This window comes from Telopea speciosissima, chromosome 8 (assembly GCF_018873765.1).
Source record: "Telopea speciosissima isolate NSW1024214 ecotype Mountain lineage chromosome 8, Tspe_v1, whole genome shotgun sequence".
Taxonomy (NCBI): Eukaryota; Viridiplantae; Streptophyta; class Magnoliopsida; order Proteales; family Proteaceae; genus Telopea; species Telopea speciosissima.
In genome coordinates, this window is record NC_057923.1 from 5,315,038 (window position 1) to 5,339,979 (window position 24,942).

The window sequence follows — 24,942 nt, forward strand, 5'->3', positions numbered from 1 at the left end:
CTGGGTTGAGATTTTAGAGTCGAGAGAGAACACCCCAGCAGGTCGAACTCAATTCAGTCTCGCATGGAATCCATAGAACCTCTGATCGCTCATGTTCAAGGGCTTTCGAGTAGTGTCGATGATATCTGTCATCTTCACAACCTCCTAAAACAGGCCGAGGAATCTCTCCAATCTCAGGCGCCTCGATTAGCCCTTGTTCTGGAGCAGCTTGACCCTTCCAAGCATTCTCTCGGCTATCTCTACATCTTGTAAGCTCCTCTCTGTGTGTTTGTTCTGATATCTTTTACTTTCTCCCTTCCCCGGGGGTTTAATGTGTTCTGTTAGATTATCACGATGTTCGTGTTTCATGGTATTGGCCGAAATCGATTCTAACACATTGACTGTGTAACCAATACAAACTGGATTTTGAATGTGATAAAGTGTCTGGACGAAACCGAACGCAATTTCACTTTACTTGTTTGCTTTAATGTGCTATACTTCATGCGTTTTCTAGAGATAGGTTCGCTATGATTCTTATTTTGTAATTTTCTACCTATTTTGCGGATTTGTGTTTTAGGGTTGTCTGAAATTTACGGCATGGTATTAGGGTTTGGTACTTGAATAGTATTACGTTGGTTCATGTGTATCATGGCATAGGGTTTTAGGAAGGTAAGCGGAATCATGTGTAGAGGAAGTAAAGGAAAAGTTATGAAGAGCTATCGATTCACAAGACATTGTGTTACTTTTTAATATATTTGTTGTGCTTAGTTTCTTGATTGAGCTGACCTCCTCTACTTTTGTTCGTAGGGAGGCATATACTTCTGCTCCTATCCAAAAAGAGCAAGCTAGTGAGCTTGTTGTTTACATTGCTAACTTCATCAATACTTGTTTGTCAGACCAGATACAGTTGGCACCTGATAAGTGTAAGTAACCTTATGGTTGAGGGAAGTTTATTCATTAAAAACTGACTACCTTACTTCCTTAACTGATCTTGGCTCTGCTTTATTGTCTCTTAAGTTACATGTGTGTGCAAGAGGTTCAAAGACCAAGTTTTGCAGCTTGAAGCACCAGTTCGGGGTGTAGGTCCTTTGCGGGCGGCTGTTAGAAAGCTTCAGACTTCTTCTGAACATTTAACTGCTTTGCATCCAGATTTTCTTCAACTTTGCTTACTGGCGAAGTGCTACAAAACTGGTATCTGTGTTTTGGAAGAGGATATTTTTGAGGTGGATCAGCCTAGGGATTTCTTTCTTTACTGCTATTACGGGTAAGTTACCTGGCTTAGACTTTAACATTCTAGACGAGTAGACTCTTCTTTCATAAGAAGCTAATTTTCGCTTCATGAGGATATTATCAATCCTTAGTTTTACTAGTTCCCTCTCTAGCTCTTATGTGAGCAGTTCCAGTTTCATTTCTTACCCATTTATGTTGTTGAGCATACTGTGTATCTAAGTTTTGGTTTAGTGTTGGTGTGTTGAACCCTGTAATTGACGAATGATGTTTACATTATTAATAGGGGGATGATATGCATAGGACAGAAGCTTTTCCGTAAAGCTATGGAGCTTTTACACAATGTATGTAGAAGACCTACTGCTCAATTGCTTATCGTTTGATGATTCTGTAATGACAATGGCCTTTAACTTATTTTACCTACCTAAATGTGTATTCAAATACAGGTTGTTACTGCACCTATGTCAAGTACAAATGCTATAGCTGTTGAAGCATACAAAAAGTACATCTTGGTTTCCCTCATCCATAATGGGCAGGTTGGCTTGATTCTTCTTTCATTCTTTTACTTCTGTGAATTGGAATTGAGTCATTGTACGGATTTTGAAGAAATTGGTGCAGTTCTGTCAATTAGTTTGACCTGCAAATTTTCAGACCTTGAAAATTTGCTTTAACTAGATAATAGTGCTTTAGGTTTGACGAGTGATGAAGGTTTGAAAAGAATTAAGAAATGGGAAAATACTGGTTTAAATTTATACAGATATACTTTCGGGAGGAGTTGTGGATCTGCATTCATTGTCAGATGCTCGTTTCTTTTTTAGTTTTATTTTTTATTTCTGCTTTATTGAAAGCATCTTTATATTTATTGACAACTTATTAAATTTATCTAAGAGGTAAGTGATCTTAGAGGAATTCTAGAGTGACTTTGAGCCCGCTTGATAACCTTACGAGAAACAGTTTCTAGTGTTTTTCCGTTCTGAGAAACGGAAAAACACCTAAAAAAAAATTGGAAGACTTTTGACAGAACACCTAAAAAAAAATTGGTGTTTTTGGAAACATAAATCAAAATGTATGCTCCCTGGAAGACTTTTGACAGAACATGTTGGACATGTTCTGTCGTTTCTTGGTTGAAAATTGGAAAAGTGTGCCCGATAAAAACTCCTATATTCGTTCACTATGCTCTTTTGTAAAATTGGAAAAGTGTGCCAAACATATCCTTTTGTTATTTAAAAAAAAAAAAAAAAAAAAAAAAGGTTTTGCTTGTTTCCAAGAACAGGTTTACCAAGCAGGTCAAAAACGGTTTCTCAGCATAGAAAATGAAAAAACTGTTTTGCTGTTTCTCAGCACATAACCAGAACAGAAACACCCGTAAGGTTATCAAGTGGGCACTTTGTTTATTCTACCGGTATTATTATTTTGCTTGGTCATTGTTACAACTTGCAAGTCTTAGCATTGACAATTCTTGATTTAGCAAAAGCAATTGATCTCTCTATATTTTTTGACAACTTATTAAATTCATCTAAGAGGTAAGTGATCTTATAGGAATTCTAGAGTGACTTTGTTTATTCTACTGGTATTATTATTTTGCTTGGTCATTGTTACAACTTACAAGTGCTTAGCATTGACAATTCTTGATTTAGCAAAAGCATTTGATTGTTTGGGATTATATCTATTTTCACTATCTTTGATCGAAGGATCCCCTTTATTGAGCTATATTACTTTCTGTGACAGTTTTCTACTGGTTTTCCCAAGTACACATCTTCAGTGGCTCAAAGGAGTATGAAGAACTTCTCTCAGGTAGTTATCTAACCGCTATTGCTTTTGGTTTCATTTTATTTTACATCTTTGGTGTCTTGTTTAGAATTCATCATCTTTTTGGGTAAATTACAGGTCACCCCTTGGTTTTCAATCAAAACTCAGATCACCCCCGGGTTTTTGAAAAAACTCAAATTACCCCCTCTACAGTAACGGTGTTAGTCTGCTGTTAGTTATTGGTGTGAAAGGACTATTTTACCCTTGTACTAAAACATTAGAAATTAGTTTACAATACTACCCTTCCTTCATCTTCAACCTAAAATACCCCACCCCTTTCCTGCAACTCCGCTGGCAGCATCGCCACCGTTGCCGCCGTGAAACAACTTTTCCGAGTTCCTCTCAGATCTACCTTTGCTGCTTTAGATCGAGAGACGGGACTCGAGAGAGAGAAAGAGAGAGATGCGAAATTGCAGAAGACCAAGCAAGGAGGGAGTCATAGAACTGGGGTATTAAATTACAAACTTGTAAACAAGAATGTGAAAACCCATTTAGGGTTTTAACAACCACCACCGTGGTCTCTTGCAGCGACCAAACCAGATCTTGGAAAGTTTGTTAGGTGGAGAAGCCACTAGAAGAGCAAGCGTTTTCTAATGGCTTTGGTTTCCATAGTTGTCACGGCGTCACGGCGATCCAAGTCGGTGGAAGGGTGTCACGTCGATATATCGACATGTCGCCCGCCATGGCAACGCCATGGCGAGCATGTCGACCATGTTTAATTTTTTATTTTCTCTATTTTTAATGTCATTGAGTATGCCATAATATATGTCCTATAACATAAAAAATCAACATGAAAGTGTACTACACTACTACTAATATACTATGCCACTATGGTTTAATTCATGAAAGTGTAACTAATATCCATTAGTGTATATGAAAGTATGAAAAATTGAAAATATAGATAACCTATCAAATAATTGAAAGCAATAGTAAAAATTAAATGATAGGCTAACCTGTTTACTGAAGCTTGATAGCAATAGTCTTTCTTCAGTGTGTGTGATTTGGAGCAAAGCAACCTGAACAAAGTAATAGGTATATATTAATATATATGAATTTGATGAAAGAGGAGAGGAAATTATGTATTTAAAAGCCAAAAAATAATTTAAGATAGATAACTGAATATAGTAATCAAAGATCAAATTATTAAAGTCAAGTAATCAACCAAATATAGATAACTTTAAGTCCTTAACTAATCTTCAAAGATCAAAGTTTAAAGTTCAAACTTCAAAGTTTAAACAATCCATAATCATAATATCCAAAAGGACCAAAACTAATTAATTATCATATTCATCTAAAAGATCTGCATTTGGCAGATTTTCTTGTCGTGGCTCTTCGACACCAACATAGTCATCTACGACATTCTCGTCGTCATTCACATCATCTTCCTCTTCTTCCTCATCTTCATCTAGCTCAGAGTCATCCTGAACATCAGCCATCCTTGAGCTACCTCTCCCTCTAGCATGTCCACGGCGTGAATATGTCACATCGGCTCTAGAGGTTGATGCTTGAGTTCTCCTTGGTTGGATGGGGGCTTCAATCGATGCCCCCATTGCTATACCAACATCATCCCACGTGAGATCATCATTGGGATGGACTAAATCTTCCTCTGACTGGGTAACCATCCACCACTCACTAGACCAATCCAGCTCATCAAGAATTAGTGGATCATATGTTTTGTTTTTGCCTTCCAGCTCACGTCTCTGTTGAAACCTTTCATGGAGGCGGCTATTGTATTGAACATAGACTAGATCATTCAAACGAGAATGTTCCAGTCTATTCCTCTTTTTGGTATGAATCTGAATTCATAAACAAGAGAGAACAAAAAAGTCATTTTTCAATAAAAAGACATAACAAAAGTGAAAAAAAAAAAGTCTAAAAAATAAATTAAAAGTAAATGTAATCATGTAAGTTAATACTTAATACTTACAAACTCAAATGTGCTCAGGTTGCGCTCGCACTAGAAGAAGAGCAACAAAGGCCTAGTATGCGTCGTCGTGCAAGCTTTGAAAGCGCAAAAGCACGACCTCCATTTGTACTCCACCAAGTAACTATAAAAATATAATAAAAAAACTGAATTAATAGTAATACATCATAGACATAGTAGCATACAACGTAGGTACAAACTAAAAATACTAAGTCACTTACTAGGATTTATGGTTGTCCGTTGTCTAATCGCCATATCCTTCCCGAAACAACCCTTTGAATATCTATAATCATCAATTTGCAAAGTTATCTTGTCTTGTATAGCAGGGTCAACTACCAATCTGGTCATGACATCAACCAATGAGATGTGTAGATTGGCAATCGATTCGCCATTTTCATTTTCCTTGAACATGAAAAATTTTCCGGGATTAAGAAATAGTGCGGCTCCATACAATGGACGCTCCATCCGACACTCCCAACGCCGTCAATGATACTTATAATTTTCTTCCACAGCCGTTCTTTATGTGCTAAATGTTCACGTATTTTCTTTTTTGCCTCTTCCATAGCAACATAAACTTCAGGCATTGCAGGCCTCTCATCACCATCAACAATCCTCAAAACAACAATAAGTGGCTTCGATGCTCTAATAAAATCCTCCACAGTGTTCCAAAATGGTACAGCGAACACCGTTTCTTCCACTTTCTTTCCAGCCTCTGTCTTTGACAAATTAGAACCCTTCCACTCATCAGAAATAAACAAATGCTTCAATGCATCCTTATGCCTAACTAAGCTCTGACATGTCAAACAAGCAGTTGTAAATCTAGTAGCTGCAGCTCTCACAAGATCTTTTTGTCCAGTTCTTTTCCTCATTGCATCAAGAAGACGTGTGTGCCTGTAGATGAAGGTGGTTATTTTTTTTGCCTTACCTATCACATTCTTAAAGTCTTTCAGACCACCTATATCCTCCAACATCAGGTCTAAACAATGGGCTGCACAAGGAGTCCAGTATAGCTTTCTTCTCTTTTCCATAAGCATTTTACCAGCCAACTTATAGTTTGAAGCATTGTCAGTCACAACTTGAATGACATAATCCTCACCAATCTCATCAATTTTGCTATCAAGCAATTCAAATAGCATTTGTGCACTTTGAACCATACCGGATGCATCAACAGATCCCATGAAATAAGTCCCCTCCGGGACGATTAACGAAAAAATTAATTAAGTGCCTTCCCCGTTTATCCGTCCATCCATCGGACATAAGAGTGCACCCATATCGCTTCCAATACTCCTCATATTTTTTCTTCATCTCTGCAGTTTCATTCATAGCATTTCTTAACAATGGCACTCTCACTTGATGATATGAAGGTGAAATATATCGAGAACCATATTGTGCAATAGACTCGCACATCACCTCAAAGGTCCTTGCCTTAATAGCATTGAATGGGATACCTTCGATACAACCACTTAGCAATGTGATAATCAACTCTAGCTTTTTGTTCGGTGTCCTAAAACGGTTCTCTATAGTAGTCCGAGTAGAACTACTATTATGCCTCTCATTGACTACTTGCTCAGGAGTCCGTCTAACATGAGCATCCATGGGACCCCTTACTTGAGGCTGAGTAACCTTTCTTTTCTTAGCAATTGTCCCAGAGCTAGGAGCCACCCTAGCAGCTGTAGGAGTCTGGGATTGTCCTTCTAGTGTATCTTCTGATTGTATTTGCCCTCCAACTTCTACAGCATTATCATCACCATCATCATCATCCAATATTTCTGTAATTTGTTTCTTCTTTTTTTTATTTAGAGCTTCCCTCATCACTTGAGAAATAGAATCATTCGTCTTGGCACACTTAATAACGTCTCCATATCCACCCACCAAATGTTGCTTCAATCTTTTAATTCCACAACTCATTTCTTTGCCACAAAGGGTGCATTTAACAACATTCTTGTTTGTTAGATCTGGCCAATACCCATACTTCCACCCAGGGTCATTTGATTTGGCCTTTCTTCTTTGGGTCTTTGCTTGGATCATATCCTGGAGTAGCTCCAGATTCTTACAATATTTTCACCCCCACTACTAATTGGTGTAGAACCATCCATTAGTTGAGTGAAAGACACTAGTAGACTACAAAGGTAACAAAACAAAAAAAAAAAAACAATTAAACTGATTTTTAGCATATTAACATTAAGCTGAACTAGGATGGAATACAGTCAAAACACAAAATCCAAGTACTGGTTTTTAGCAGATTAACATTAATGGATGGAGGGAAAAAAAAACTGAAATTATGGAGTTGAATATGTGCTTCTTGCTGTTGTGTGTGTGACACTTGTGAGTCTGTGGATCGAGACCGTGAGTGAAATCGGTGAATAGTGATGGACTACGGTGTAATAACTATTAAATCCCTCCCCCTTGTCTCTCGACTCTCTCCTGTCTCTGTGTGTGTAAGTGTAACTGTGTATGTGTGGGCCTGTGTGCAAGGTAAGAAGAAGAAAAAATAAAAAACAAACACCTTCTCTGTGGATGTGCAACCCGCAATGCAAGGCAAGAAAAAGGAAAAAAACAAAAAACAGAGATAGTTGGCTGTAATAAATCCCTCCCCCTTCTGTCTCTCAACTCTCTCCCTGTCTCTGTGTGTGACACTTGTGTGTATGTGTGCACTGTTGCAGGCAAGAAGAAGAAAAAAATGCAAGGCAAGAAGCTCCAAGGTCTCATGTCGTAAGCAAAGCTAGTTGCAAGGCAAGAAGAAGAAAAAGAAAAGAAAAAAACCGAGAGGACTATGGTTACAACAAATCGGAATAAATCCCTCCCCCTCTCTCTCGACTATGTCCCTGTCTCTCGTGAATCTCGTGATGTACAAGCAAAGAAGAAAAAGAAAAAGAAAAAAACCGAGAAGGCTATGGTTACAAGACCGATGAAATGAATCCCTCCCCCTCTGTCTCTCGACTATGTCCCTGTCTCGTGATGTACAAGCAAAGAAGAAAAAGAAAAAAGAAGATAAAAACCGAGAGGAGTCGAGGACTACTAATCGAAATAAATCCCCGTCTCTCGACTCTCTCCCCGTCATTTGTGTGTGTAAATGTGGGTGTGCAAGGCAAGAGAAAAATAAAAATAAAAACGATACTACGTGTAGTAGTGATCGGAGGCGGGAGGAGAAGAATCGAAGAAGAAGAGGTTTGCTCGGGAGGAGGAAGCAAGGCAAGAGAAAAATTACAAAAAAACGATACTACCGGTGTAATCACTACCTGGAGGTGAGGAGAAGAATCAAGAAGAAGAAGTTAAGAAGAAGAAGACAGGTCTCGGCGTCGCCTGGGAGGAGGAAGAAGATCCAAATTAAAAAAATTAAAAATTTACTTACTTGGAGAGTTGGAGTCCTGGAGATTGCCGGAGAACTGGAGAAGTTCGAACTTCGAACTTGTTCAAGGCTGCCGAGACTCGAGAGTTGCAGGAAGCGAGGAAGTTATCGTTGCCGCTTCACGAGTCACGATCCCTCTCGTCTCGATTTTCCTTTTGCGATTTCTAATTTTCTATTTCCCCCATTAGGGTATAACCGTATAAGACTATAAGAGTATAAGTTATTATGTTTATTTAAGTTTTATGATAATGTGTATTGTAGGTGTAACTTGAAAAAGTTACACCTCCAATACACATTAACGAAAAAGCATCTAAGTTATTAAATCGTTTTAAAAAAAAAAAAATATATATATATATATAAACCTGACTTTTATACATTAAATGTTCAAATATCGGTCGACATACCCATATATCGTGGTATGGCGTCCATGGCGACGCCATGGAAGCCATATCGCTCGATATTTATACATATACCATGGCGGATCTCGATATGCCCTTTCCCCCAGCGCCAGGACGCCATGACAACTATGTTTTCGTCGGACGAAGATCAAGCGGCAGGAACTTCTTCTTCTAACCACTTAGATCTTGGAAAATTTGTTAGGTGCACGACCAGTGACCTTCACGACTCGGAGCAGAGCAAGTTCTGTTTTCAAATCTGCTCGCTGCAACTCCAGGGAGCAGCATCGGCACACGATAAAAATCCTTAAAAAATGGTTTTTAGTAAAAACTCAGACCATGAATTTAGTAAAAACGCAATCCATTCTAGGGAAAGACTGAATCGTGAGAGGATGAAGAGATATGAAAAACAAGGCGGTCAATGAAGACACAGAGTGAGGCGAAACGATTTACCTTTCGGAAGGGTTTTGTATCAACTATAAACTGGCATCTTCGCACAGAAAGAAAGGTGTAAAGCAACTATTTCACTGGTAGTGCGTGTAAAATTATAAGTGCATCTCTTTCACGCCTGATATTTATTTACCTTGAGTACCAAATTTTGTTTCTTGATTTCTAAGGACTTCAATTATTATTTTGACAAGTCCAATTATTTCAATTGTGCTGCGCATACAGCTTTCTTTTCAAATGTAGGCCGGCCAAATGCAAGAGATCTTGAATTCTAAGAAACAAGGTGGAGCTAAAGACTTTGTGACTGCCATTGATTGGTACACCAGGGTGAGTTCTTCACTCAGGAATCTCTTGTGTTTTGCTGGAAATAAATAGGCATAAACTTAGAAGGAGATATCAGAAGCAAGCTTAAAGGTGCATTCCTCTGATATTGGGGAGTCAGAAGGCATCTTCTCCTCTAATTGCTCGCTGCAACTCCAGGGAGCGGCATCGGCACACGATAAAAACCCTTTAAAAATGATCATTTGGGCCATTTGGTAGGGTAGGGAATCACCATTTTAGAAAGGGGGTTTTAGAACGATATTTTTTTTAAGTGCTCCATTTAGGGTTTCGAACGATAGAAGGCAAGAGTGAGAGAGGGGGAGTGATGCAGATTCATCATCAAATAGGGCTTGTTTCATTGGGAATAAGTGTAGGGTTAGGGTATATATATGTTGGGCCTTTGTTCCCAAGGGTTTTCTATGTATTAGGCCACTTTAGTGGGCCTGAAATAGGGGTATATAGGTTGCATACGGGATTAGCCCAATATTTAGTTTTTATTTTGTGTTTTTAATTGAACCGGTTTAAATTGGTTGCATCCAATTGGTTCAATTGGTCTAATTTAAGTGAAGTGATCCTATTGGCTAAGAGGTTCTTATATCCTATTGGCTACTAGGGAATCTTCTTTATTTTAAGTAGTTTAAGTTGTTTTAAGTCATTAGAACTCTATTTTGAGTCTATTTGAGTTTCCTAGTCAGTTTAAGTTGCCTAATAGGTTAGGGATAAGGTTAGGCCATTCCTTTTTAGTGTCTAAGTCTATTTTTGAGTCTTCTATATAAGTTTGTAAGGGAGGCCAGCATTGGGGACGAATTTGATTAATAAAAATTAGCTTTATGCTTGCTGCCTTTGTTGCTGCCTTTGGTCCATCGTGAGTGTGCCTTGTGAGTAATATCAAGGTTGCCTTGTGAGTAATATCAAGGTTGAAGGGATTGGTGGATCTCCAATCGACTCCTTGCATCGTGAAGATCGGGAGGGCTGCTACTTATCTCCTTGCATTGTGAAGATCGGGAGACCCCATTGTTCCTCTTCAAAGTTGTTGCCATTGAAGACCTGTAACAAGTAAGAAATTCTGCAACTATTCTTCTTCCTTCTAGAAGGTCACATACAAGGTGATTTTCGTGAGAATTCTGCCCAGCCAAATCTAACCATTAGAATCTGCTAAAAATTTGATCAAGTCTTTCTCAAATCCTAAGAGAGACTCGATTCAAATTTCAGCACCATCCACCCAGCCGATTGTCTGAAATTACAGTTTTACCCCTCTCTCCTACTTCTACTAGGAAACCTCCATAACTCCAAATCTGTCCATCAGTTTCAAACCAAACTTTCAGCATACATCCCTTACATCATTGTTGACACTCGATCCAAGTTTCAGCCCCAAACTCCCACTTTATCCCCTCCATTCCTTCTCTCCATTAAAACCCAAAACCTGCAACACAATTCTGTCCAGAACTGCAGAATTTTAAAACCTTCCCAAATCCTATTATTTTTATACCATATTGACCCCCTAGACCTGCCCATTAATACCCTATAAACCCCTTTCCCAATATCCAACCCTAACCCTAGGAATTGACCTAAATCCTAGTGCTGTCCATTCGAACCAGCAGCCCCTTTTTGTATTTGATCCTGTTGTTTGGCTCCTAGTAGGTCTCCTACCTATCTAGGACTACATTAGGGAGTAGCAGGGGAGAGCTGCAGCCATGGCGAGGATTAAGGTCCGCAGTCTGTTTGGTCGAAGCCTTTCTTTAGAGAGAAGGTGTGAGGAAGAGGATGAATTTGGGGTTTTTAGTTACAAGGGTAAAATCATAAATCAACACTGGTCAAGGGTAGTTTAGGGATTTAAATTTATTTAATTGGGTGACATCATCACTTAACAGCATAAAACTAACGTCAGGGACTAATTTGGCATTTTGGGGTCTAAATCAGGGGGTGATTTGAGTTTTTTCAAAAACCAAGGGGTGATCTGAGTTTTGATTGAAAACCAGGGGGTGATCTATAATTTACCCTATCTTTTTTTACATGATGTGATGCAGATTCATCACCGAAATGGGCTTATTTATTTAGAAATAAGTCTAGGGTTGAGATATATTGATGTAGCCTAGGTGGAATAAGTCTCACTTAGGACCAGGTTGTGTAATAGGGTTGGCTGAATGGGCAGATTAGGTTGGTTAGGGCAAAATTAGGGTTAGGAATTGGAGTTTGAGTTTGGGTGTTATTGGGTAATGGTATGCAGGTTTTTAGAAGTCTATAGGTATAGGTTCTAATTGGGTTTGAATAGAAAATAAGATTTCAGAATTACTAGGACTAGGGTTTTGGGTTTTGGGAATGAAGGGAATGAAGGGATCTAGGGTTTCTAGGGGGAAACAGGTTAAGGGGTTCTGGCCGAGTGTCACAGAGGTAGGGAAAAGGGTTCGGTTGAAGTTTGGGATGATTTGGTTGGCTGGTTAGGGCTGGGCAGAGTTTAGGAGTTTTAGGGTTTAAGGGAGAACTAGGGTTTTGCAGGAAAATAGTTGCAGGTTAGGGTTCAGCAAAGGAAAATAGTAAATCAGATGTCACTTACTGGTTGCAGGCCTGAGATTGCAGAAACAGCAGCAGCTTGATGATTCGAAGAGACCTCCTGACCTTCACAGTGCAAGGAGTCCACAAAGATGTAAGCTCGCAGAAGGAGCAGAGGCAGCAGCTCGAAGCAGCAATTCCAGATCTGAAAACAGAGAATTTTTTGATGTTGAAAGTTGTGGGGGAGCCTCCCACGAAATATCTATTTATAATAAAAGGGGGGGGGCCAAAAGGCCTTACAAATAATCAATCTAAAAGCAAATCCTAGTCAGATTAGGAGTGGGAATTGAATCACAAAACATAAAACATAATAGACTTATACTCTAAATAGGAGTATAAGCTTAACAAATAAAATAAATAACACCTATCCCTCTAAAATCGTGGAGGGAGAACTTAAGAAAATAAATATAAAAAGACTGTTTTAACCCTAATAAGAACTAAAAGTATAAAGGCTCCAACGCAAATCAAAGGCTGCTCTTCTTCTTCTTGCGTGAACTTGGATCTGCATCAGCTCTCCCTGGCTTAGAAACATTCATCTCCGATGAATGGGTGAATGCCATGTAGCGATCATATAACTCTGGATCGAGCCTCTTGAAATCATCAGCATGTATCCAAGTGCTGTCCTGGCGTGGGCGACCTTTCCACTTGACAAGGAAAGAGTAATAACCGGCGCCTTGACGAGTCATCTTGTGCATATCATCCAGAACTTCTTCAATCACATCTTCCGGAGGTGGCTTCAGTTGGGGCAGCCTCAACATGTGCTCTGAATCGCCATCATCGGAATGATGCCCCGTGTACAAATATAGATCAGCCACGTTGAAAACATTGCTGATGCCCATATCATCAGGCAACTCTAGAACATAAGCATTAGGTCCAATACGTTTCAGCATCTTGTATGGACCCATCTTCTTTGGATGGAGCTTACTGTTGACACCCGGTTGGTGTCTCTCTGGATTCACCCGTACCATGACCATGTCTCCTGGCTTGAACTCAACGAACCGGCGATGCTTGTCGGCAGTGGACTTGTAGTGATCATAACTGAGTGCAATTTTGCGGCGAACATCTGCATGCACTTCGGTGATATGGCGAATGAATTCATCGGCTTCAACACTTACTCGAGCTTGAGGGGGTAAGGGAATGAGATCAATCGGGCGGCGGGGTTGTATCCCAAGGAGAATCTCGAAAGGAGTACGACCGGTGGTCCTGTTCACGGAGCTGTTGTATGCAAACTCAGCAATGGCAAGGATAGAGGGCCACGTCTTCTCATAATCTCAGACCAAACACCGCAGCAAATTACCAAGGCTTCTGTTGACTACCTTTGCCTGTCCGTCAGTCTGGGGATGGAATGCAGTAGAGAACAAAAGCTTGGTGTTTGTCTTCAGCCATAAAGTCTTCCAGAAATAACTCATAAACTTCACATCACGATCGGATACGATGGTACTGGGTAACCCATGAATGCGAACAATCTCCTTGAAGAATAGCTTGGCAATGCGGGAAGCATCAAGGGTTCTTCGACAAGGAATGAAGTGAGCCATCTTGGTGAATCTGTCAACCACCACCATGCTGGAGTCAAATCTCTCTTTAGTAGGGGGAAGGCCAAGTACGAAATCCATACTGAGATCGACCCATGGCTGGTGAGGGATCGGCAATGGCGAATAGAGGCATGTGTTTTGTTTGGTACCTTTAGCTAGCTGGCAAACTCGGCACTGCTTGATTACATGCTCTACATCCTTGGCCAAGTGAGGCCAATAGTACCGATTAGTCACCTGTAAGATGGTTTTATCTTTCTCGAAGTGTCCTCCTAGACCTCCTCCATGTAACTCCCTGATAATGTGGTGTCGTAAGGACGAATCGGGAATGCACAACCGGGTTCCTAAGAACAAGTAACCATCATGTAATGAGTACTTAGGGTGCTGTACACCCTGCTTCAAATCAACATATAGGATTTGAAAGTCCTTGTCATTAGCATACTTGTCTCTGATCTGCTCGATGCTAAGTGCATGGGCTGAGAAGGTGTTCAAGGTCAGGACTTTTCTACTCAGTGCATCAGCCACTGTATTTTCCTTTCCTGACTTGTATTTTAGGGCAAAGTTGAAATCCTGTAAATATGCAACCCATTTAGCATGCCTGGTGCTAATTGACTTTTGTGAGTGGAGGTGCTTGAGTGCCTCATGATCAGTGTACAGAACGAACTCTTTGCCAATAAGGTAGTGTCTCCAATGCCGCAAGACCTGAACAACAGCATAAAGCTCTATATCATAAGTAGAGTATCGAGTCTTGGCATCATTGAGTTTCTCACTGCAGAATGCAATAGGATGCCCATTCTGCATAAGAACTCCGCCTAAACCAACATGGGAAGCATCTGTAGCAACTTTGAAAATATGGTCAAAGTTGGGCAGGCGTAGTACTGGAGCTTCAGTCATCTTCTTCTTGATCAGCTGGAAGGCTTTGTGAGCAGCTGCTGTCCATTTGAATTGACCCTTGTTCTGCTTGGTGCATTCGGTTATAGGTGCCATGATGGCACTGAAATTGCGAATGAATCGCCTGTAAAAGGAAGCCAAACCATGGAAACTCCGTGCTTCGGTGAATGTCGTTGGAATAGGCTACTCAACAATGCTTCAAACCTTTTTCAGATCAGCTTCAACACCCTTGGATGAGATTATAAAGCCAAGGAAAACAACCTTGGGCAGCATGAAGGAACATTTCTTTAAATTGATAAACAACTTCTCTTGCCGAAGTACTCTGAGAACTTGTTTCAGGTGGTCTATGTGCTCATCTGGGTCTTTACTGTACACCAAAATATCATCAAAATAAACAAGAAGAAATTTACCGATGAAGGGACGAAGTACCTGGGTCATGACTCTCATGAAGGTGCTAGGTGCATTCGTCAGGCCAAAGGGCATGACCTTCCACTCGAATAATCCATCTTTGGTCTTGAAGGCTGTCTTCCATTCGTCTCCAGGCCGTATGCGAATCTGATGGTATCCACTGCGAAGGTCAATCTTGGAGAAGATCTTAGAACCGGACAGCATGTCTAGCATGTCATCAAGCCTAGGAATTGGGAACCTATACTTGATGGTGATCTTGTTGATAGCTCGGCTGTCCACACACATGCGCCACGAACCATCCTTCTTCGGTGTCAACAAGGCTGAAACAGCACAAGGGCTTATGCTTTCTTCAATAAACCCCTTCTTGAGAAGCTCTCCAACCTGTTTATTAAGCTCTTCATGCTCAGAGGGACTCATCCTGTAGGCGGGCAGGTTTGGTAACATAGCACCAGGTACCAAATCGATGGCATGTTGAATGTCTCTGAGTGGTGGCCAATCGTTGGGCAGTTCTTCTGGTACTACATCTGAAAAATCCTGCAATAATTCCTTGATGGGTTGTGTAAACTTCTGTTCGGATGGGGCAACAACCTCTTGAGTCACCAAGGCAAGAACCAGACCTGTATCATGGCTGGTTTGTTCAAATTCCCTTTGCGGAACAGCTAGCAATTTATTTTCAGCTTCTGTCCCCTTTTGATTAGTGCGCATGACACGACATTTCCTTACTTCTGCAGGCAAATTAAGTGGTTTCCACTTGATCTCTTCTCCTTTATGTTGAAACACACAGATGTTTTTTCTTCCTAGGAGAGCAACATCATTGTCATACAACCATGGTCTTCCTAGTAGAACATCAGTCATTCTCATCGGAATGATATCACACCAAATCTCCTCTGAATATTTTCGGGCTTGTAAGGGAACATAGCATCTCTTGTTCACATCAAGCTTATTCCCATTCAATAAGGAGACTTTGTATGGCATCGGATGCGTTTCAAATTTCAGGTTTGCCTTCTTCACAAGGTCTTCAGACACAACATTAAACCAGCTACCACTGTCAACAATTATCTGGGTAGTGCGTTCACCTGCTCGCAAGCGAGTATAGAAGATGCAACTACGTTGCCAATCTTCCCCTTTAGATTCAGCACTCAATATACATGCTACTACGTGTACACCTCGGGTATCTTCAAGTTCATCACCCAAGTCGTCAAAATAAGCAGCCCCATCATCATTATCATCAGGGGGTAATGCATAAATACCCTGTTCATCAAATTCATCAGGGTTTTCTTCCTCCTTTTCAGTTACATGAATCGGTCTCTGTCTTTGTGGGCAATCCTTAGCATAATGTCCCTTTTCATTGCAACGATAACAAGTATTTGACTCACTAGTGGTCATTGGGGCTTTGCCCTTGTCCACACGTGAAGAGCTGCCAGTGTAGGGGGCTGTCCGTGTAGAACCAGCAGTGGGGTTATTACCTCTATTGTAACCATTAGTTGGTTTGGGTGCTGGAAAAGATTTTCTGGTGTCGACAACAGTGGAGCCAAACCTTCTAGTGGTGTTCAATAGATCTTCAGCCTTCAATGCCTTCTCAAAGCAGTCCTTGATGTCCAGAACATCCACAACGCCAATAGCTCTAATGATATCAGACCTCAATCCCAACCGAAATCGAGATAACATCTGAGTAGCACTTTCTATGGTGTCAGTACGAGATGAGAGAGAATCGAACTTTTGCATGTATTCAGATACAGTCATGTTCCCTTGACGAAGGGAGTTGAGTTGATCTTGCATCTGAGCTGTATAGTGTCTTGGTAAGTACTTCTCTTTCAGATCATTCTTCATATCCTCCCAGTTGGTAGGTGCTTTACCTTCACGTTCCATGTCCCTCTCTGTCTTACGCCACCATTCTCGAGCAGAGCCAATTAATTTAGTACGTGTCAGTCTCATCTTTCGGTCTTCAGGCAAGTCATACCAGTCAAAATAGTCATCTAGGGCAGCAAGCCAGTCATAGAATTTCTGTGGATCACCATGCCCATCATACTCTTTCGGTTCGAGCTTGACCTTCTGTGTATCAAATCTCCTGTTATGGGCTTCATCTCCAGTGAAGTAGGATCTCAAGTATTCCTCAAAGTTAGGTCTTCGAGGTGCTTTAGTAGTTCTGTCCCTGTCTTCTGTAGTCATCTCTGTCATACCTACATCGATCTCTGTAATCTCTGTCATGTCTAGAATGGTCTCTGTGGTCCCTGTGACGTCTGGGATGACCTCTATGATATTTATCCCTTCCCAGAGTTCCATGTACTTCAGAATGAACTTGGAATCTGTCTTCCTCTACATATAGTGGGTTGCTTACAAGAGGCACAACTTGCCTTTGTTCTATTGTTGTCATTCGATCACCAAGAGCTTGCTGGTCTGTGGAAATATTCTGCAACATAGTCATGATTGCACCAAGGGAATCGGGTGGGGGTGGTTGTGTGGGGTCCACAGCAGGGTTGCCATGTCCTTCCATGGCTTTGATACCAATTTGATGTAGCCTAGGTGGAATAAGTCTCACTTAGGACCAGGTTGTGTAATAGGGTTGGCCGAATGGGCAGATTAGGTTGATTAGGGCAAAATTAGGGTTAAGAATTGGAGTTTGAGTTAGGGTTTTATTGGGTAATGGTATGCAGGTTTTTAGAAGTCTATTGGTATAGGTTCTAATTGGGTTTGAATAGAAAATAAGATTTCAGAATTACTAGGGTTAGGGTTTTGGGAATGAAGGGAATGAAGGGAATGAAGGGATCTAGGGTTTCTAGGGGGAAACAGGTTAAGGGGTTCTGGCCGAGTGTCACAGAGGTAGGGAAAAGGGTTCGGTTGAAGTTTGGGATGATTTGGTTGGCTGGTTAGGGCTGGGCAGAGTTTAGGAGTTTTAGGGTTTAAGGGAGAACTAGGGTTTTGCAGGAAAATAGTTGCAGGTTAGGGTTCAGCAAAGGAAAATAGTAAATCAGATGTCACTTACTGGTTGCAGGCCTGAGATTGCAGAAACAGCAGCAGCTTGATGATTCGAAGAGACCTCTTGACCTTCACAGTGCAAGGAGTCGCAGGTTTCCCCACCCTTCACCACCTTGAGTCCACAAGGATGTAAGCTCGCAGAAGGAGCAGAGGCAGCAGCTCGAAGCAGCAATTCCAGATCAGAAAACAGAGAATTTTTTGATGTTGAAAGTTGTGGGGGAGCCTCCCACGAAATATCTATTTATAATAAAAGGGGGGGCCAAAAGGCCTTACAAATAATCAATCTAAAAGCAAATCCTAGTCAGATTAGGAGTGGGAATTCCTAATCTGAATCCTAATCACAAGACATAAAACATAATAGACTTATACTCTAAATAGGAGTATAAGCTTAACAAATAAAATAAATAACACCTATCCCTCTAAAATCGTGGAGGGAGAACTTAAGAAAATAAATATAAAAGACTGTTTTAACCCTAATAAGAAGAACTAAAAGTATAAAGGCTCCAATGCAAATCAAAGGCTGCTCTTCTTCTTCCTGCGTAAACTTGGATCTACATCATATATATATGTTGGGCCTTTGATCCTAAGGATTTTGTATGTAATAGGCCACTTTAATGAGCCGAAATTAGGGGTATATAGGTAGCATACAGGATTAGTCCAATACTTAGTTTATTTTTATGTTTTTTAATTGAACTGGTTCATATTGGTTGCATCCAATTGGTTCAATTTAAGTGATCATGTGACTTGGTTTCATGTGATGTAAGTTGGGCTGGATTAGGACTTTATAAGTTCAGCCATGTTTTGAGTCTATTTCTTTTAGTATTTTAGTTTCCTAGTCAGTTTAAGTTACCTAATAGGTTAAGGATTGGGTTAGGCCTTTCCTTTTTAGAGTAGAAGTCTAGTTTTGAGTCTTTTATATAAGGTTGTAAGGGGGCAAGGCCTTGAATACGAATTTTGATTAATAAAAACTTAGCTTTATGGTTGCTGCCTTTGTTGTTGCTGTTGCTCCTTGTGAGTGTGCATCCTTGTGGATCTCAAGGTGGAAAGGGATCAGTGGACTCCGGTTGACTCCCTACGCCGTAACGGCTGGGAGGATCTCTCACTGAAGGTGGTTCCATCCTTCTTTGTTCAAGCTACTGCCGGTGGATTCCTGCTGTAAGTTTGAATTTTTAAATTCTGTTTTCATTCCTTTTCCTTCCCCCCAATCAATCCCCTTTTATTTTTGCTTGAATTCCATTAAACTCTAGAACTTGCTGCTCAGCCATATTGGTCCATCAAAACCCTAATCCCCTTATCCTCATTAATTTCCCCAAAACCCATAGTCGATCCTGACTTACTGCCCAATTTTACAGAATTTTCAAAACACTTAAAAACTCTATAATACCTACATTATTAGAGTAAAAAAACCTGCCTAGCCATACCCCCCCTAAGCCCCCCTCCATTATCCTAACCTAAGCCCTAAATTTGACCTAAAACTACAATTCTGTCCTATTGAAACTGCAGAACCAGCAGCCCCATAGTTCCTTGTTATTGGTCCCGGTTTAATTGGCTTCTAGTAGGGCTTTACCCTATCTAGAACTACATTATTTGGTATTAGAGCCATGGATCAGCATGGTAATCAAGTAGTAAATCCATCAGCAGATCCTATGTCTGCCATGTTGGAATTGTTCCAGAAATTTGCTGCTGAACAAAGGGCTGCAAATGAAGCCATCTTGGACAGGTTGCAACGATTGGGAGAACAAAGAGTCACCCCTGCTAGAGATCACAGGGATAGATTCAAATGTTAAGAATACATATTGTCATTGCCAAAGGAAGTTGAAAATAAATCTGAAGTGACAGTGAATTGTGATGAAAAGAAAGAGACCACTCCTATAGCTTCAACGATGGAAAATCAACATGTAGAAGATCCTACTGAAGTGGTCTATGTCGAAGAAACCAATGTAGATAAGGCTGATATAGTAGAAGATGAAGAGGTGGAACTGGTGTCTAAGAAGGTTATTAATACTAAAGACACTATGGATAGGGCATTCACGGGTGATTCAGAGATCGAACACATAGAGTTTGTTATGCCACCATGGTTCTTTAAAGAGAAAGCTCTACGCCTTGAAGACTTCATCCCTAATGTTCCTGCATCGCCAGAATTTTGTTCGGGAATGGTTCAAGCTGCTACTCATATGTTGTTTCCCACTCATCACTGCAAGATTCGAGGACGAATTTTTTCAAGTTGGGGAGGGTTGATGCAGATTCATCACCGAAATGGGCTTATTTCTTTAGAAATAAGTCTAGGGTTGGGATATATATATGTTGGGCCTTTGATCCCAAGGGTTTTCTATGTAATAGGCCACTTTAATGAGCCTAAACTAGGGGTATATAGGTTGCATACGGGATTAGCCCAATACTTAGTTTATTTTTATTTTTTTAATTGAACCGGTTCATATTGGTTGCATCCAATTGGTTCAATTTAAGTGATCATGTGACTTGGTTAAGTGATCATGTGATGTAAGTTGGGTTGGATTAGGACTCTATAAGTTCAGCCATGTTTTGAGTCTATTTCTTTTAGTATTTTAGTTTCCTAGTCAGTTTAAGTTACCTAATAGGTTAAGGATTGGGTTAGGCCTTTCCTTTGTAGAGTAGAAGTCTATTTTTGAGTCTTTTATATAAGGTTGCAAGGGGGCAAAGCCTTGAATACGAATTTTGATTAATAAAAACTCAGCTTTATGGTTGCTGCCTTTGTTGCTGTTGTTGCTCCTTGTGAGCGTGCATCCTTGTGGATCTCAAGGTGGAAAGGGATCGGTGGACTCCGGTTGACTCCTTACGCCGTGATGGCTGGGAGGATCTCTCACTGAAGGTGGTTCCATCCTTCTTTGTTCAAGTTGCTGCCGGTGGATTCCTGTTGTAAGTTTGAATTTTTAAATTCTGTTTTCATTCCTTTTCCTTCCCCCCAATCGATCCCCTTTTATTTTTGCTTGAATTCCATTAAACCCTAATTCCATTAAACTCTAGATCTTGCTGCTCAGCCAGATTTGTCCATCAAAACTCTAATCCCCTCATCCTTCATTAATTTCCCCAAAACCCATAGGCGATCCTGACTTACTGCCCAATTTTACAGAATTTTCAAAACACTTAAAACTCTATAATACCTACATTATTAGAGTAAAAAAACCTGCCTAGCCATACCCCCCCTAAGCCCCCCTTCCATTATCCTAACCTAAGCCCTAAATTTGACCTAAAACTGCAATTCTGTCCTACTGAAACTGCAGAACCAGCAGCCCCTTAGTTCCTTGTTATTGGTCCCGGTTTAATTGGCTTCTAGTAGGGTTTTACCCTATCTAGAACTACATTATGATGTCGTCAAAGATGATATTTTGTTATAATAAAAAGGAAGACAACTTTTGCAGTTCTTTGTTCCAGTTTTGGGTGTTTCACATTATTTTAATATTGTTTTATCTTGAATGGATGGGTGCACCACTCCCTTGAATGTTCCTTGGTCTAAATATTCTGTCCTCATTGTGGTAAAGAAAAGCTATACTTAAGGATATTTTTTCTTTTTATTAGGCTTGTTGGTTCCTCGAGGCCAAACTGCTAAGAGTTACACTAGATTATGTGGAGATGATTGGGCATCATGATAATTGCATGTTTTAATTACCGTGACTAAGTGGAATTCAAAATCTTACACAGCCTTGGGTGCTGGCCACTTTCTCTTTTTCTTAGGCTTGTCGGGTCCTCGAGGCCAAACTGGTAGGTATTACACTAGATTATGTGGAGATGGTTGGGCATCAAGACAAATTGCATTTTTAATTACCGTAAATGGAATTCAAAATCTTATGTAGCAAGGGAATTAGCCATCACAGTTGGATTCTAATCTGCCAACTAAATTTTAACCTTCTCTTAAATTATTTTTTACCTGCATGAATGGACAGTTTATTCAACTATGATAATCAAAGAGAGCCTGATTTAAGTTTTTTTTTTTATATGGGACAGCCATTGCAATATCACAATCTTGGTTGGATACTTGACTCAGGATTGGGATTTTACTACCATAATTATCTTGTTATTAATTATATAATTTCTGTAGTTGAAAAGAGAGAAGAAAATGGACATTTAGACCAAACTAAGATGGTTGATGTATAATAACCCAAAGGAAGGATTCTGAAGGCTAAAAGGAATTCAATGTCAGGGTTTGAGAATATATGAAGTAAATATTTGAAATAGGGTTTCTATTTATGAAATTGTGAAAATTGATATGATTTGAAAACAGGGAAAATTCAGTGTTTGATGGATCTGAAAGAAATGAGGATTTATGGTTGAAGGAGAGGCTAGAAAGAGAATTTTTATGATGAATATTAGAAAAATGGAATTTGATGGTTGGAGAAAGAGGCTTAATTATGGTTACCTTTTTCTGTCACTATAGGTGTATTGTCTCATTTCTAGTCTTAATTATTGTGGACTGGTTTTATAATAACTAGAAAACTTGAAGTCTAAGTTAAGAGTCAGTTAGCAGTCCTGTATACACAAGAGGACACGTATTGGGTTGACCCCATCAAATCAATTACTTGTTAGCCATTACTCTCCTAAATCATGTCTAGGTTGCAAGATCTTTTGTTAATTAGGTAGGAGCCTCTTCAATACCGAAATTTAAAATTAAAAAGAATGACAACATTTTGACTCCCTGAGAACAAGGTCTGAATAAAAATGACAGGAATAATACCTTTCCTCAATTCAGACTATTAAAATAAAACAAAGACTATTCATTTAAAAGACAGAAACTTTTGGCAACTGAAAATTGGTAAATAATCAAAGCTATGAGTATTAAACTAGCCCAAACTAATATTAAAATTGACTAGACTTAATCCATTATCAAGCAAAAAATTTAAATGGTAAGATTTTCAAAACACCCCTACAATGTTCTCATATAGGGTCTTTGGAGGAGAAATAAGACTTCAGTCAAATAACCTAATCTAGGAGAAGCTTCCCCCCCCCCCCCCAACCCAGCTTGTTTTAGCATGATTATTAGTGGGTCCACTTAATTATTGTACAGCGCATTTACTAGTCTTGCTTCCCTTTCATTGTGCCTTGGCAATCTCTAAAATCTCTTCTGTGTAAGAATTCTCAGAATTTTGACAAAGTACCAAATTCTTGTAGCCACCCCAAGTAGTTGGGATTAGATTGAGTTGATTAGAGTTTGATGGAATGTGGAATAGATGGAGGATTTTGGACTGAGTCATTGGAAATAAAAATCTAGGAAAGAGAATAATTGGTTGAAGTGCCCTTTTTTGTCCCTGTAAAAGTTGTATGTATGTTTGTGTTTCGGGGGCGCATATGCCTCTATGCTTTTATGGTGTGTCCATATTTGTTAAAATAAGCTATGTTATTCTTTTTTGCAGTCTTACGTTGATTTGGCAAATAGTTATAACACTGGGAAGATTGCAGAATTAGAAAGCTGTGCTGAGACAAACCGGGAGAAGTTTGAATTGGTGAGCTCTCTACAAACTTCCGTTTTGTTCTTCATTTGCATGCCTTTGACATGGAACATTGAGATCCATCATGAGGTGTACAGCCAGAGGTTTGGCCTTGTCTCGTCTGCCTGAAGCCTTGAATTTTGTTTCAGGACAACAATCTTGGATTAGTAAAACAAGTTGTATCTTCTCTATACAAGCGAAACATCCAAAGATTGACACAGACATACTTGACTCTTTCACTCCAAGATATTGCCAATACGGTGCAACTGAGGACTCCTAAGGAAGCAGAGATGCATGTGCTTCAAATGGTACCCTCTAGCTTTGTCTCAGTTATAAGTACTATCCAATGCGTAGTAGCTGTTTTTTATTCTGAACTACTATCTAATATTTGTTTTGTCCCCCCCCTTCCCCCTCTTTCTAAAGATTCAAGATGGTGAGATATTTGCTACAATTAATCAGAAGGACGGAATGGTCAGCTTTCATGAGGATCCTGAGCAGTACAAGACGTGTGAGATGATTGAGCATATTGACTCATCAATTCAAAGGTATGCTGGTTGTGAAATTTTTATTTTTCAAAAGGCATGCTATTCTAAAATTTAAGTAAGTTAATATTCTAAACTCATAGATCATTTCATATGAATAAGCGATAATAGGTTTTCATTGGAAAGAATGAGGTGGGGACCAGAGCCGCCCCAGCCCAGCCCAAACAACAGACCCATCATTTGATATATTCAACCAAGAGTTCCTTTTTTTTTTAATCTAGACCAGATGAATAATCAGGAAAGCATGTATAGAAAAGCTGAAGTGTGATTAAAAAAATCATTTTATGCAACTTTGTTCCCAGGATGATGGCACTGTCGAAGAAACTGAATGCTGTGGATGAAGTTATCTCGTGTGACCCAGTTTATTTGGCAAAGGTGTGTTTCTTGGTTAATTTGCTTCTTCTATTTTTGTTGGGTTAAGGTTTTTTACATAATCATTAATTTGTTGATCAAACAATGTTCTGGTATCAGGCTGGGAGGGAGCGGCCCAGATTTGATATTGATGACTTTGATACCGTACCCCAGAAATTCAACATGTGAAACATTCAGGCCTAAGTCGTATATATTTGTCAGAATACTCAAGTTGCTGATTAGTGCATATTGAAGAAAAAGATGCTATGCGACATTGCTAATGTCGATGGCAATGCAGGTCCTGGTCTCGATCTTGCCAAGTCATAATTGGTTCTTTTAGGTGTATAATGTTTAAATAGCAGTAGGGGCTGTCATTTCTTGTTATATGAATTTCATTTTCTTTTCAATCTTTTCGGATGTAATGTGGTGGGGGAGAGGATAGAGGTCGGTCTTCATTGTTAAAGCCCTGATTCTGCCGACGAGTTTGTGGTTTTTGCATTAATATTTTAGCTATCTTACCTCACATTACTTGAGAGTACATAACAGAACTCATTGACTCTACCCCCAAGCGGGATACCATCAATCATGTGCATTGCTGGAGTGTCAAGTACATGTAGGTTCTTCCCCCACTTTTTAGTATTCCATTTTCAAAATTTGCAATTTTTTCTAGGTGGCAATTGCAACTTTGATACGATGATCTATGTCTCATCTTTTGAATTCTTAGTTGTAGAATGTTGTTCAAGGGCTCAAAAACCTTATTACTGTGAGAGAAACCTGCTTCCAAT

General features: G+C 39.8%; 2 protein-coding genes across 2 annotated transcripts in view; both read left to right on the top strand.

Moving 5' to 3' along the window:
- LOC122671224 (COP9 signalosome complex subunit 3-like) lies at positions 1-24,569 on the top strand. The gene is made up of 11 exons (XM_043868336.1): positions 1-248; positions 787-902; positions 997-1,243; positions 1,493-1,550; positions 1,653-1,742; positions 2,935-3,000; positions 23,190-23,279; positions 23,414-23,572; positions 23,688-23,809; positions 24,109-24,181; positions 24,278-24,569. The coding sequence occupies exons 1-11, from the start codon at positions 64-66 to the stop codon at positions 24,344-24,346; spliced, it is 1,275 nt and encodes a 424-aa protein (XP_043724271.1). The 5' UTR covers positions 1-63; the 3' UTR covers positions 24,347-24,569.
- The window catches only part of LOC122671225 (L10-interacting MYB domain-containing protein-like), a 19,441-nt gene continuing 14,144 nt past the window's right edge, over positions 19,646-24,942 (top strand). The window contains exons 1-2 of the mRNA XM_043868337.1: positions 19,646-19,650; positions 20,087-20,092. The gene's annotated coding sequence lies outside the window, so the exon portion shown is untranslated. The remainder of the gene's footprint in view (positions 19,651-20,086; positions 20,093-24,942) is intronic.